The sequence below is a fragment of the Falco punctatus genome (assembly GCF_963210335.1).
Source record: "Falco punctatus genome assembly, chromosome: 4".
Lineage (NCBI taxonomy): Eukaryota > Metazoa > Chordata > Aves > Falconiformes > Falconidae > Falco > Falco punctatus.
In genome coordinates, this window is record NC_137583.1 from 44,620,846 (window position 1) to 44,633,107 (window position 12,262).

At 52.6% G+C, this 12,262-nt stretch overlaps 1 protein-coding gene across 2 annotated transcripts in view; it reads left to right on the forward strand.

Moving 5' to 3' along the window:
• The window catches only part of GNG7 (G protein subunit gamma 7), a 79,281-nt gene that overhangs the window by 60,792 nt on the left and 6,227 nt on the right, over window positions 1–12,262 (forward strand). For both annotated transcript variants that reach the window (XM_080385495.1, XM_080385494.1), the window contains one exon: window positions 9,966–10,084. In XM_080385495.1, the coding sequence (XP_080241621.1) occupies window positions 10,004–10,084 (81 nt within the window). In that variant the 5' untranslated portion in view covers window positions 9,966–10,003. The remainder of the gene's footprint in view (window positions 1–9,965; window positions 10,085–12,262) is intronic.

Here is a 12,262-nt window from a genome sequence, read left to right on the forward strand (position 1 = left end):
CAGCTCAGATCTTGGGAGCTATGGGAAATTCTCAGGAAGCTTTGTGGATATTCAGCCTAAACTTCCCTTTCTTTTATCTCCTTCTATAACTTCATACTCCTGTGCCGTGACACAGCCCAGCTTCCTGCTTAGTCTTTATACCCTCCCAATTGAATGTGGAGCGGCTATCAAGCCCTCCCAGACAAGGACAAACTCCACGGTGGTCTAGCCAGGATATACGTATTTAGTCCTCAGTTTGCCCACTGAAACCAGTAGGTCGGTACCTCTTTCTTTTCAGGCCATAATTGAAGAGACAAGCCTGAGTTGGAATGGCATTTATAGCCAGGGCAAAACATCAGTGTTATTCCTCATAGCCCCCTTTCTGGAAAGAAAGAGTGGGTGCCTGGGTGGGGGTTCTGTCTGGGGCACCACCCACAGCGCAGCATTGCTTAAGCAAAGCACAGATATTCCTGGACTTGACAGTGGGCAATTTTCAACAAGCCAGACCCCCAAACCAGCCTTCATTTCAGAGCTCTGTGTGAAGCACTTGCTCTTCCATCCCTTTTCTTTACAGAATCGGTTAGCTTGCATTTCATGAAGATGTTCGAAGAGCATGTATTTACTTAAAAGATCATAAATGTCCTTGAGTTTAAGAATCTTCACAGTGGTGATTAATATTTTGCTGAGACAGTTGTGGAGCAGCAGAGTTTCAATGGTGCTTGAAGTGCATTAATTTACAACCTGATTTTGAAGAGCAGCGAGGAAGTTCTCCTTTCTGTGCATCTGAAGAGAAGGCATTTGTGCTGGGGGGGGGGCGGGGCGGGGAGATGCAGGGTGTTAGGGGGCCCGTGTGTTCTTGCGATGGTTTCTGCAAGCAGAGGAATGGCACTTATATGGCTTAGTCATCTCAGGCACTGAGAAGTAGGAGAGGAAACTGCAGGTGACTGGAAAGGAGCAGATTCAAAGCGAGAGCCTGTAATGCTGTGCCGGGGGGTGAGAGGTTTTGGGGTGCAGCACTGGAGCTGCTGTGCACAGATCACACCTGCACGGGCGACCGAAACCGGTGTTGGAGCTTGTTCTGCTTTTCTGCTCATCCTTCCTTCTTAAATTGCTGCTGCTAATGCTGGCAAAGAGCGCTGAGTTTCACAGCACACGGGGAATAGGTAGCTACCACAACGTTTTGTGGCCTGGTTCTCCTAGCAGCACTGCTGTGGAAGCTGTGAGCACTCGCTGCTTGTGTGCAGGGATCTGGTTTTCCCCTCTGTACTTTTATCTGTGACTGCACTGATCAGAAATGCAGGACGGATGAGGATGGAGCAGGCTTTGCAGTGCAAGTTCTGATTTATTTACTACTCTCAACCCATAACAGCCCTTAAGCACCTCAACTAAAGCCCAGCTTTGGTTCCTAGTTTAAATTATACGGTGGAGTATTTATTACGTATCTGGCTACCTGTATTGTACTGTGGACTAATTCATGAGCCCCATGGTGGCTCCGGACCTTCAAGAGGGTAGCCAGATCCTTCCAGGGATGCCTGTTGTTGCTATTACAGCCAGTTCTCCCGTGCACCACAAACGTATTTGCAGCTCCCAAACACGCGAACCAAGAACACACCTGAAAGTGCAGCTGGCTTTGCATTTCAAACCCAGTGCCTTACTGGTTGTCCTACAGCCTCCGGGTGATGGCTCCAGGTAACAGCTGATGTAAATACCTGTGTGCTGTGATTTTTTTATTGTTTTTTTTTTTAATGCTTGGTCTAAAAATAAGGTTGGAATGTGCTGCGGTGACTCATGGTACGCGATCTGCAGCACCGGGGTGGTGATTGTGTGTAATTGCTGTGGCAGTCCTGCCAGAGGTCCCCACCCAGCTGGCACCGAAGCTGCTGCAGATAAATCGGAGAGAAGGGGGAGTTCCAAGCCAGACCTAATATGACAGAGCCAGTTAATGGTGGGAGGGTTTCGGGCTACCCTGGAACCAAATTCTTTTGAATGCCCTGCAGCTTAGCTGGCAGATGTATCCTGCAGGATTTCACGCTCTCTCAGCCAGGTAATCATTGCCTTTAATGGGAAGGAAATGGAGCTACAGGTCTCTAGGGATGCTCTCTCCTTCCAAAACCCTTGGCCGGTTTGAAACTAGAGCAGTGCAAGTGACAAAATCCTTCAGCAATTAATGGATCTTCTGGTAAAGGCAGAGCTGTATGAGGCACATGCCCTCTCTCCTACATCTGTACTGCACGCTGGTCACTGTTAACTTGTGACACAGACACCCAGGAAGGTGGCAAGCAGCCGTGCTGCTTGTAAAGCCTCCTCTGAAATTTTGGGCAGAAACTTCTAGGGCACCAGGGCTGTACCCCGTGTCGCTGTGCACCTCAGCTGGACGCTGCTCTGCCTGCCTTCGTGCTGCAGTCCCCATTTTTGCTGGAGACATGCCTTGCCATAGGGATACTCCCTTCCCTTGGGGAAACCCCAGAGACTCCACTCAGAGCTCAGGAGTGTCTGTGCCGCAACATAAATAGGAAAGCAAACACTCTGCTTTACCACCCAGATTGTGCAAAAAAGCAAATTTACTTCTGTGTGTCAAAAAAACCCCCCAAAGCTCTGACATGTTGGGTTGGGTGGTTTCCATCTGGAAGCAGTCGTACCAAGATACTGGAACTGGGGGAAAAAATAAACCCCAAAAGACAAATTGCTTTTAGTATGGACCTGAAATTTAGGATAAGATTTCTCTTGACCTGGTAATAATGTGATTCAAAGCTTCTGATATATTAAAAGTGGTATGGAGTGCAAGGCTTGGCCCCTGTGCCAGCAGCTCTGAAGGGTCTGTCACTGCCAGGCTGGAGCTGCTGGCTGCAGAAGGGACATGAAGTATCTTTAAATATGTGGCCTAGTTACAACCTGTTGCAAGGAGGCTGCAATTTATCTGGGGAGGGACAGCGTGAAGGGACGTTTTACAAATCTAAAGGAGCTTACGGGCACTTTGGTAACTTGTTTATCGCTAAAGTGAAATGCTTCAGCGTCTGTCCCTGCCACTCTCCCCTGCTCATCATGCCGGTCGGGCTGCAGGTGATGCAGAACAAGGTGTGGAAAATAAGCTGGATCATTTCAACAACAAAATGTGTGTAAACCCTCATCCTGAGCAAGAGGCAGAGCGAAGCCCAGTGCTTCACACCACTGCCTCTTTAAGGAGCATTTCTCCATCCTGGGATGGCTCCTCAGCTGAGCTCCTTGCTTCGCTCTCCCCGAGTATTGTCCCACGCCATAGAAATCTGGAGGTCTTAAAGGAGGGGTGAAAAAAAAAAAAAAGGGAAAAATTGCTGCACTCAGGAAAAAATTCAATAGCTTATTCAGCTGTTAAGCTACTGATGCAGGAAGTGTAAAAGAAAAATGGAGCCGGCTTTGTTCTGCCCAGACAAGGAGTAAATGCCATTGCCCTAACAGCCTTTTTCTGTTCCAAAAAAGCATGAGGTCATCTTTAAAAGCAGTAACCACCGGGCGGGTTTACACTGGGTTACCAGTCTCAGACTCACCTTCTGTGTGTGTCTTCCCCCCCCCCCCCCCCCCCCTTTCCTGGCACCAGCCCGGCGCGGGATCGCTCCAGTGAGGTGTGTGTTGCTCTGCTCCGTGCCGGGGCTGCGGCAGGCGCCTGGCCCCGGTCCAGGGCCCCGGTGGAGGAGCTGCAGGCTTTTGTCTGGGAGGGAGCTGCTCCAGAACTCAGTGAGGCTGGGGGGTTCGCCCCTCCAGCCAGGGTCGATGCCCCTGGGCTGCCAGGCAGGGCTGCTGATGCAGCGTTGCCCGTGGTTGTGTGAGAGATGGGTTTATGCACCTCCGTGGCTCTAGAGTTGGTGCCATCTCGGTGGCGTGGGGCATCTCATCCTCCAGCAAACACACGCGTGCTGTGCAGCAGTGAAATGCTGCTGATGGTTGAGCTGCTCTTTAGAAGCACAGTCTAGTTAAGGCTGAAATCCAGGAGCGTGTCTTCGTACCCCAGCCATCTCCCCTCATCCTCTGTCAGCACCGTGTGCCCTGGTACCCCGTCACAGCAGGAGGATGGCTGGAAGGTGTGCTCTCCGGTGCCTTCCATCTGGCAGCTCGAGCACAAGGGCATCCATACGCACCAATCTCATAGTTGTTTTTTTATCGGGGGGGGGGGGGGGGGGGGGAGACAAAAGAAGCATAACCCTGGCAGTTACTCAGATGTTCACTTGTTTATTTAGCCTGCTAGGAGTGGCTGCTTCCAGCTATGAGAAGCATGGGAAGAATTCAGAAACCAGAGGGATCAGTGCATATTTCTTTCCTAGCGTAATGCTTCCTGCCGTTCGGTGGAGAAGCTGCGGGTGGGAACGTGCAGGTGCCACCGGTTGCATAAAAGAGAAAGGGGTTTGTGCCGAGTCAATGATTAACAGTGTGGGGTGTCAGTCTTGCAGCGCAGGGCCGTGCGTCTCGCAAGGTGCAGATCAGAGGCGTGCTGAGGCAAGCCTGGTTTCTCGGCACGCCACGATGCCAAGGGTGGCAGTTTCGTCCTCGTGACCTGGATCCTGTTGTAATGTTTCAGTGTGGCGCCGAGGGCAGGGTGAAGCGAAGGGTCCCTCCGTGTTTCCTGTGGATGCTGAGCCCAGTCCCGCAGCGTCCTTGCTCCCTGCCGCGATCCCTTGCCTCCGAGCAGAGCTGGGAAGCGCTGCCAGGGCAGGCTTGGGAAATGGATGAAAGGGCTGAGCGGGCAGAGCCCTGCTCAGAGCCAGACAGAGATGCTCGACTGAGGAGGCGTCTGCTTCAACACGGAGCTTGTGCTGAGTCACAGCTTGTCACTGCCAGCACTGCTGTCACCACTGTTGCTGCACACTTCTGACTCAAGGGCTGCACTGGTTTTGGTTGGGGTTTTTTTCCCCCCTGAAGTAGCCCAAATCATTACCTTTGCAAGCTACCTGGTACACGAAGAATTAGCTTATGAAAAAGAGAACCTCAGTGAGAAGCAGAGGTGCTTGCTTCATAGTCATAAGTCAGTCTTGCTCTGGCGTCAGAGGGCTGTGCAGAACAGATACTGGGTACCAAAAGTGCAAAACAATCCCGTGTAAATGCCTTTTCACGCTTGGAACACACAGAAACACCACTGGAGTACCGATAGTAACATGCTGCCTGAAGCACCCTGCTTTGTAAGCACTGAAAAACCTTTTTTGCTGAAGGTACATGAAGAATGCGAACACAAGAAACCTGCTTCTGTAACTCTTACTGTGATCCTTTAAACTCTTTTGTTTAATGGCAAAACCTGGTCTTGAAGAGGGCATTTGTGGTTGTTCTTGAGTCAAAGACTGAGCTGATGCAGGACACAGTTATGAGCATCCTAACCTGCTTTCAGTTCAACATATGCAAACCAGTTTAAAACAGCAAATCCTGGTTGTCCCAGAATTTATCCTAACTGAACTGTTGGGACTCTGTCCTCAAGTGCTTTTCCTAAAATAGGCAGAAGTGCTCACGGGATGTTTGCCCTGGAGCCAAATGGTAACCTGGGACTTGTTTGCTTCACTCTTGAGCCTGTTCTGCCCCTCGCCTCACTCCTGGCTCCCTGTTTACTTGCTGCAAGATTTCATAACCCTCCCTCACTGCTGCTTTTGTTGGCATTGACCTTGAAACACCACTAGATAATATTATCATCACCCGTGCTCTTGTGTTCTCTCACTTTTTATTAATTTTCAGTGTTTAACTTCTTGATGCAGTATCCTACAACCAGAGAGGTGCAAAATCTTGCTGCAGCCCGAGCCCTGTTAATACCTCCGCAGTCTGGGATCTGCAGCTGCCTGCCAGATCACTCCGCTGCTGGAGGAACAGGGACAGCAGCCCAGAGAGCTGCAAGACCGTCTGATGACTTAAGCCCTCCTGGAATTGCTTACACGACAGCATGAAAACAGCATGCCAAGTGAACATTGCATTAGCGCAATAGGAGTCGTTTCTGAAAAGTGGGTTGTCCTCCCTGGGCAGTGCTGCCCTTCCCAGGAATGCTGCCGGGGAGAAGCGGAAGACGGGTTAGCCAGGAGGGCAGAAGTTGCTCTGGCAAAGATGCAGGAAGATTTATTTCCCGCTGAACGATGTCCGTTCATGACTCAGCAAAATGTGAGCGGCGTGGTCGTTGTGCAGAGTCACGAGGAGATACCAGGAAAGGGCCAGTCTGCCCTGGCCAGGCGCCAGCCGCTCTCCGTGGGCAGGGGTAGTCGTGGCCGAGCACCAAAGGCTTCGCCCGCCTTGCCAGAAGGAAGCCTGGCTGTGCGGATTATTTCTCCGCACTCAGATGACAGAGTGGAGGCAGGAGGATGTGCACAACGTCTGGGTGTCCTGACTGTCCTGGGCTTCCTCCCCAGGCCCAGCTGCAGACATCACCTTCCCGTCCTTTTCCAAATGCTGATTTCTTTAAAATGTAAAGATTGGAAAAGGGACAATGTAACTGTGTCCTGCATGTCATCCTGGTTTGCATCACACATACTTTACTCTGCTTCTGTGTGGCTTTTTTCCAAATTCCTTTACCTCATGAGTTATTTACCCACCCCTATAAGCCTGCTTAATGACATCTTTAAAGTTTGTTTTGGCTTTTAAAAAATCCTGAGGACGCCCTTCGTGTGCTGTGCAGCAACCCACTGCATCTTTTGTATTGATGATCTCCAGTTGCTAATGACGCGCTCGGTTAATTATTCACCAAGGTAACAGAAGCTGGTTTTAAATTCCTGCCGGGCAGCAGCGGTCCTGAAGCGTGGCCGGGTTCCCTGACCCACACCAGCAGCCCGGGCTGGAAGGTGATGCAGGTCCTGCTTGGCTCTGCAGAGCCTGGGACCACACGGCTGCAGTGCCGGTGCCAAGCCAACCACCCCAAATCTGGCTTGGCCAGTCTGGACTGGGAGCCATGGAGGAGCCTTAGGGATGGGCAGCCACTGCGGGCTGCAGCTGGAGGAGGATTTGCATCCAGCGAGACTCCCCTTGATGTTTCTGAGAGCTCGGCTGCTGAAATTTGTACTTGGAAGTTTGACGCGCTGTAAGAGGAACCGCGCCATCAGCACGGCATGCAGGGAGCCACTCGCTCAGTTCCCAGTTCCCGGAGGGAGCCCTGCATCGTGGCTGCTGGGTGACAGAAGCTGAGGAGGAAGCAGAAGCTGCTGCTGCAGATTTTGCTGCTATAAAACTACTGACTGTGCTCAGTGGAGATGGACGCTGCGCTTTACGCTTGGGAGAGGCAAAGTGCATCGCTGCCGTAGGCGGCGCGGGGTCTCACTGGCTGGCAGGTGATGGTGGATAGCTGGAGAGTGGTTGGCAGCACAGGGGCAGGAAAAGGCAGGTGCCTGCCGGCTTTGACACTGTAATGACCCCAGTAAAGCATCATTTCTGATTTTGAAGTGTTGCTTTTGCTTTGCAAAGACACCATGAAACTGGGCTACAGGGAGAGCAGGGAGTAAAACTTCTCCCCCTTGCCAAGGACTTTTAAGACACTAGTTAATTCCTGCCATGCAGCAGGACACTCCATGCTGTGCTTGGCAAAACTCATCCTTCCTTCAGCCCCGCTGGTGTCCCCTGTGCAGCCCGAGGCATGGGATGCTGCAGGAACGGGCGCACAGGCTTTGCATCTCCCGGTGCTGCAGCAGATGCAGAAGTTCCCTTAAGTAACTTGCCCTCGACTGATTCATCAGCCTTGTTCCATAAACAGGAAGCTGGGAAAGTACAAGCAGGTGATCTCGTGCTGCTGCAAACGTAAATTATATCTGATTGTTTGTATTTTTTTTCCTCCAGCTGCCTGCTAACTCTTTATCCAGGTGAACAACTGTTTTGTCAATGAGGAGTGCACTGTTTGCAGTAGGGAGGTCTTTCAAGTTCAAGGTACAGATGTAGAAAGAGCTTGACTTTGAGACAGCTTTTCCTGGCCCTAATGCTGCCTGCACTATTTTGGAGTGCTTCAAATCAGAGCAGGGAAGGAGGATCCTTCCCCCGGGGACCAGCCTGCTTCTTTCTCCCAGCTTCCACAGTGCCAAACTTTATTTCAACAGTGTGGCTCCCCATTGCCCTGACTAATGTCTTCCAGGACCGGAGAGGCAGAGATTTCCAAATAACCCTGCTAATTCAGGGAATTGTCCCATGGCAGAGTTGGTAACGCTGGCTGAAGCACCGTTTGTTTTCTCCCACAGCATTCGGTGTTGCAAATGAAGCTGAGGCCGTTCAGGGATTGAAAAGTGCAGCGCACGTTGCATGCTGCTGCCAAGCAAAATAATCCCCAAGAGTGCTGTTGTGGTCTGGAATAAACTCCCTTAATGTCTAAACATAGGCGAGACAGCTCAAGTCTGCTAGGATTTTAGATGGGGCAGACACTCCCCTCTCTTTTCCCCCCAGTAAAGGCAGCAGTTCAGCATCTGCTTTGAAGCTGCCGGTCCTGGGGAGAAGACTGAAGGAGTCTCTAATTAAAGCTAGCACAGAAGGGCTGCAGTGGGCGGCTGGCTGGGGCGCTGGGAGCGCCACTGGTATCTGACCCTGTGTTTGCTTTGGCTCTTTCCTCCTCCCAGCATCCTCTCCTGGTTTGTCAGGCGGTGGGAGGTGGGAGGTGGTACTCACTGCAGCCCTCTCCCCCTGTTCCCCACCGTTACAGACTGGTCAGGGGCTGAGTCACTGCTGGGCAGGGCAAGGAAGCGACTTTTCCTGACACCTCTGCAGCAGCCCCGTGGAGATGATCAGAAAGAAATGACCTGAGAGCAGTGTCTGGCCACGGCAGTCGGGCTCGGACAGCGTGGCCGGAGCTGCCCTCCAGCATGCCACAGCCTTGGCTGCTACCCCACAGCTCCAGTCCCAATGGCAGTGATGGATTATTTTGGTCTCATAGACAAACTTCTTCAGTTGCTGCTTTGAAATTTCGAGGAAGGTTATTTAACCTGGGACGCCCGGCTGCAGCATGGGGGTCGCAGGGACGCAGCCTCACGTGCAGGTTGCACCCAGATGGGTGACAGGTACATTAAAGCCCCACAGTCAGCGCAGCTGGGGATAGGTGCAGGGTTTGACAGCTGGATGGGGTCCACAAGACCCTCGAAGGCCGGACACTTGGCGCACAGAAAGGAGTTGTGCTTCAGCAAAGCTCCAGTCCTGCTGCGCTCTGGCTCCAGCTTGCCCTGCAGTGCTCTGCTCATTTCCACATTCAGGCAGGCCCTTATTTTGCACCGTTTTTGTGGAAGGTTCGTTTGAGACATGAGCTGTTGGTGCCTCTCATGCTTTTGCATCCCCCCCATATCTGTGCCCATGCCTTGCTGCTTGTCCCCTGCTTCCATGCAGTGCTTTGGCATCTGAGGAACCTCTGCCTCTTGCCTGAGCCCTGGCTTTCCACCCAGCCTGGGACCATCAATAGCTCTTCATTTTTTACTCTACTCTTTTGAGGGACATCAATTTGCAAAATAATGGATTAATAGCATAGGTCTGAGTTTGCATGGTGTCAAGTCTTTCTAGTTGTTGCTTGGAGCCTCGCTATGCCAAGGAAATCCTGGCACAGGAGTCAGGGCAGGACAAAGGTGGCGGTGTGACAAGGAGGTAGAAAGTGAGGGTGAACATCCAGGAGCTGTGTGTGGTCACGGCCGAGCAGCATTCCCGTTCGTGTTCCCCCTGCCTGGCTCGCTGCCAGCAGCACATGGCAGGTTACACGGGCTGGAAAACTTCGGTTCGCTTTTCCAGTCAGTCAGTTGAATACATCTGGCAGGGCTTTCTGCAGAAAAAAAGTTTCATTTTTCCCCTCTTGTCGGCAAGTTTCTGTTTGGTTTATTTTTAATTTCAGAAAAGGCTGAAAAGAGTGCTGTTAAAGGAAAGGAGAACTTGAAGCAAAATCAGGAAATGTTAAGTTGGTGTCATCAGTTTAGAGCTCGTGGAAGCTCTTTGCACGTGGCTGTTGGTGGTGGGACACAGACCCTTGTTGAGACTGTGCACGGTGGCACAGCAGCTTCGTGCACGATGCCAAACCCCCACCCCACCCCCTCCTTCTTTTGCAGTATTCTCGCGTGCTGGGGCCCGGAGCCGATGGCAGACAATGTCCACAACTAACAACATAGCGCAGGCCCGGAAGCTGGTGGAGCAGCTCCGCATCGAAGCCGGCATCGAGAGGATCAAGGTGAGCACAGGAGCTGGAGCAGCATGGCGTGCCATGTCTGGGATGGGCAGGGACAGAGCGGGAACGGTCCTTGGCTGAGTGCTTTGGGTTTTCCCCGAGCACATGCATGCTACTGTGACGCCTCCGGCTCACATATTGCAGCATTTCTAGACAAGACCTTTTCCTGCAGGCACTGCTCATACCAGGAGGTAAGGGCGCAGCCTGGGCAGCTCCTCCCAGCTGTCAGAGGTGGCTGTGCCATCCCAGGGCAGACCAGCCTCTGCAGTAAGTCAGTGGGGCTCAGCCGGGCACATGCAACCTGTAAAGCACTGAAGCTGCAGGCGCCGGCCCCAGCCCAGCTCCGCCAGGCATGCTCACGTGCCTTCCAGTCTTGTTGCCCCATTTTTTTGCAGGTTGGCTTCACTGCCCATATCCATTTTGTCTCAGAAAGTTACTTGCCTGCGCAGTTACTTCTCAGCTGCTGCTATTCCCATCTCTCGCAAATGAAAAAGGACGGTGGCACACCTTCGCTCTGGTTTGAGGCGTGTTTATGGTAGAACGAGGGAAAGTTAATTTTGTGCTGCAGTTGTCCAGGATAGCAAACTGGAGTCTATTCTCAGCTGTGTGCTGGCTCACCAGTCATCTACTGGGGCAGCAAAGGAGCCCCAGAAATAAAGCTCCCTTTGGCAGTGGGGGGTTGGAGCAGGTAACGTGCTCACAGCCACAGCGTCCCCTGAGAGTCGGGGACTGGGTCCTCCAGGAGCTTTCGCTCTATTCTGGGAACCAGCTCAGTGATTGCTGTCCCTGGCCTTGTTCGGCCACGTGAGCCCTGGGGAGCAGCCTTTGCTGGAGACAAATATTAGCATGTGGGCAGCAAGTGCCCGCTCTGGGAGCAAGGCGCCCCGGGGCACGCTCTGAATTTACGCCTTTTAAGCCATGGAGGAGCTGCACTCCTCACCCAGCTCTGCAGCCACGCTGCATCTGGGCTTTCCCTGCCTTGGTGGGCAGCGGTGGTGGGGCTGCACCACTGCCCGTCCCTCCAAGAAACTCCCCAGAGGGGCAGGAAGGAGGGGAGGGGCGAGATGCAGTCAGGGAAAGTCACCTCTCAGTAAATGACACAAAGGAAACCCCTACGCTGGTGGTGAAGGGCACAGTGAAACTGAAATTTTGTTAAATGCATGGGTGTTAAATCCACCTGATAGTTTTTAATTTTGTTTCTTGGTCAAAGAATGGTTTCTTTGACTTTCAGTCCTTGCTACTTCTGCAGCAGCAGGTCCTCTGTCATCTCTGGCTTTGCTGTGCAGGTGGAGCTGCTGTTGTTGCTTTGAGTATCTCTATTTTTTTTTTTTTTTTAAAGTCGTGAGGTTTTGTGGCTGTTTTTAGGGCCACCACTTTCCAGACTATAGTGATGAACCCATCAGCAAGGCTGTTTTAGGGAAGACAGAATAAATTACAGGTCTTCCCCCAGCACAGACGTTACTGACTCTGCTAAGAATTACTGTGTCTCAGCTCCAGGATCCCAAACCGTGCATGCCGAGGAGGAAGGAGGGTGTGTGTATACTTAACAACCTTTGTAGCTGGGACTATCTTAAATGCTTTACTGGGAAAGAACAACAGTGGTGGGACCACAACATGCTGCTATTTAGGCTGAGTGGCGAAGACGTGCTGTCTGGGCGAGCTTGCAGTAAAGCTGTGATCCACAAACCCAGCTCTCGGGGAGCGTGCCAAGCCCACCAGCTCCCAACCAGGGTGTCACACGCCTGCTCCGGCTCTCCGGACCTCGCGGATGAGGTTGGCGAGACGTGCGTTGACCTGCAGGTGAATGAGCTGATACCCTTGTGAGAGGAGGGGGATGCGCTGCCCCGGGAGCTGTTGGTGAAGCTGTGCCGGCAGCAAGAGCGGCCGAGGGCGGAATGCCCTCCGGTCCCTCCCGGTGAGGTCTGACGGGGCGCCGGGTGCTGCAGCCGAAGCGGAGCCCTGCCGCCGCGCTGCTTCCCTGCCCCCAGCCCGCGCAGCCGTACACACCTGGGGAAGGGCCTGACTCCTGCCAGCTGCGTCCGGCTCAGCCTTCCCTTCGCTTCCGCAGCTGAAGCTGGAGCACAGAGGTTTCCAGGCCACTTGCTCTCATAACAGGTTCAGCCGTGCTGCCAGCTCGCTAATCTCTTTCCCCTTGCTTTGCTTTGAGATTAGGAGTAATTA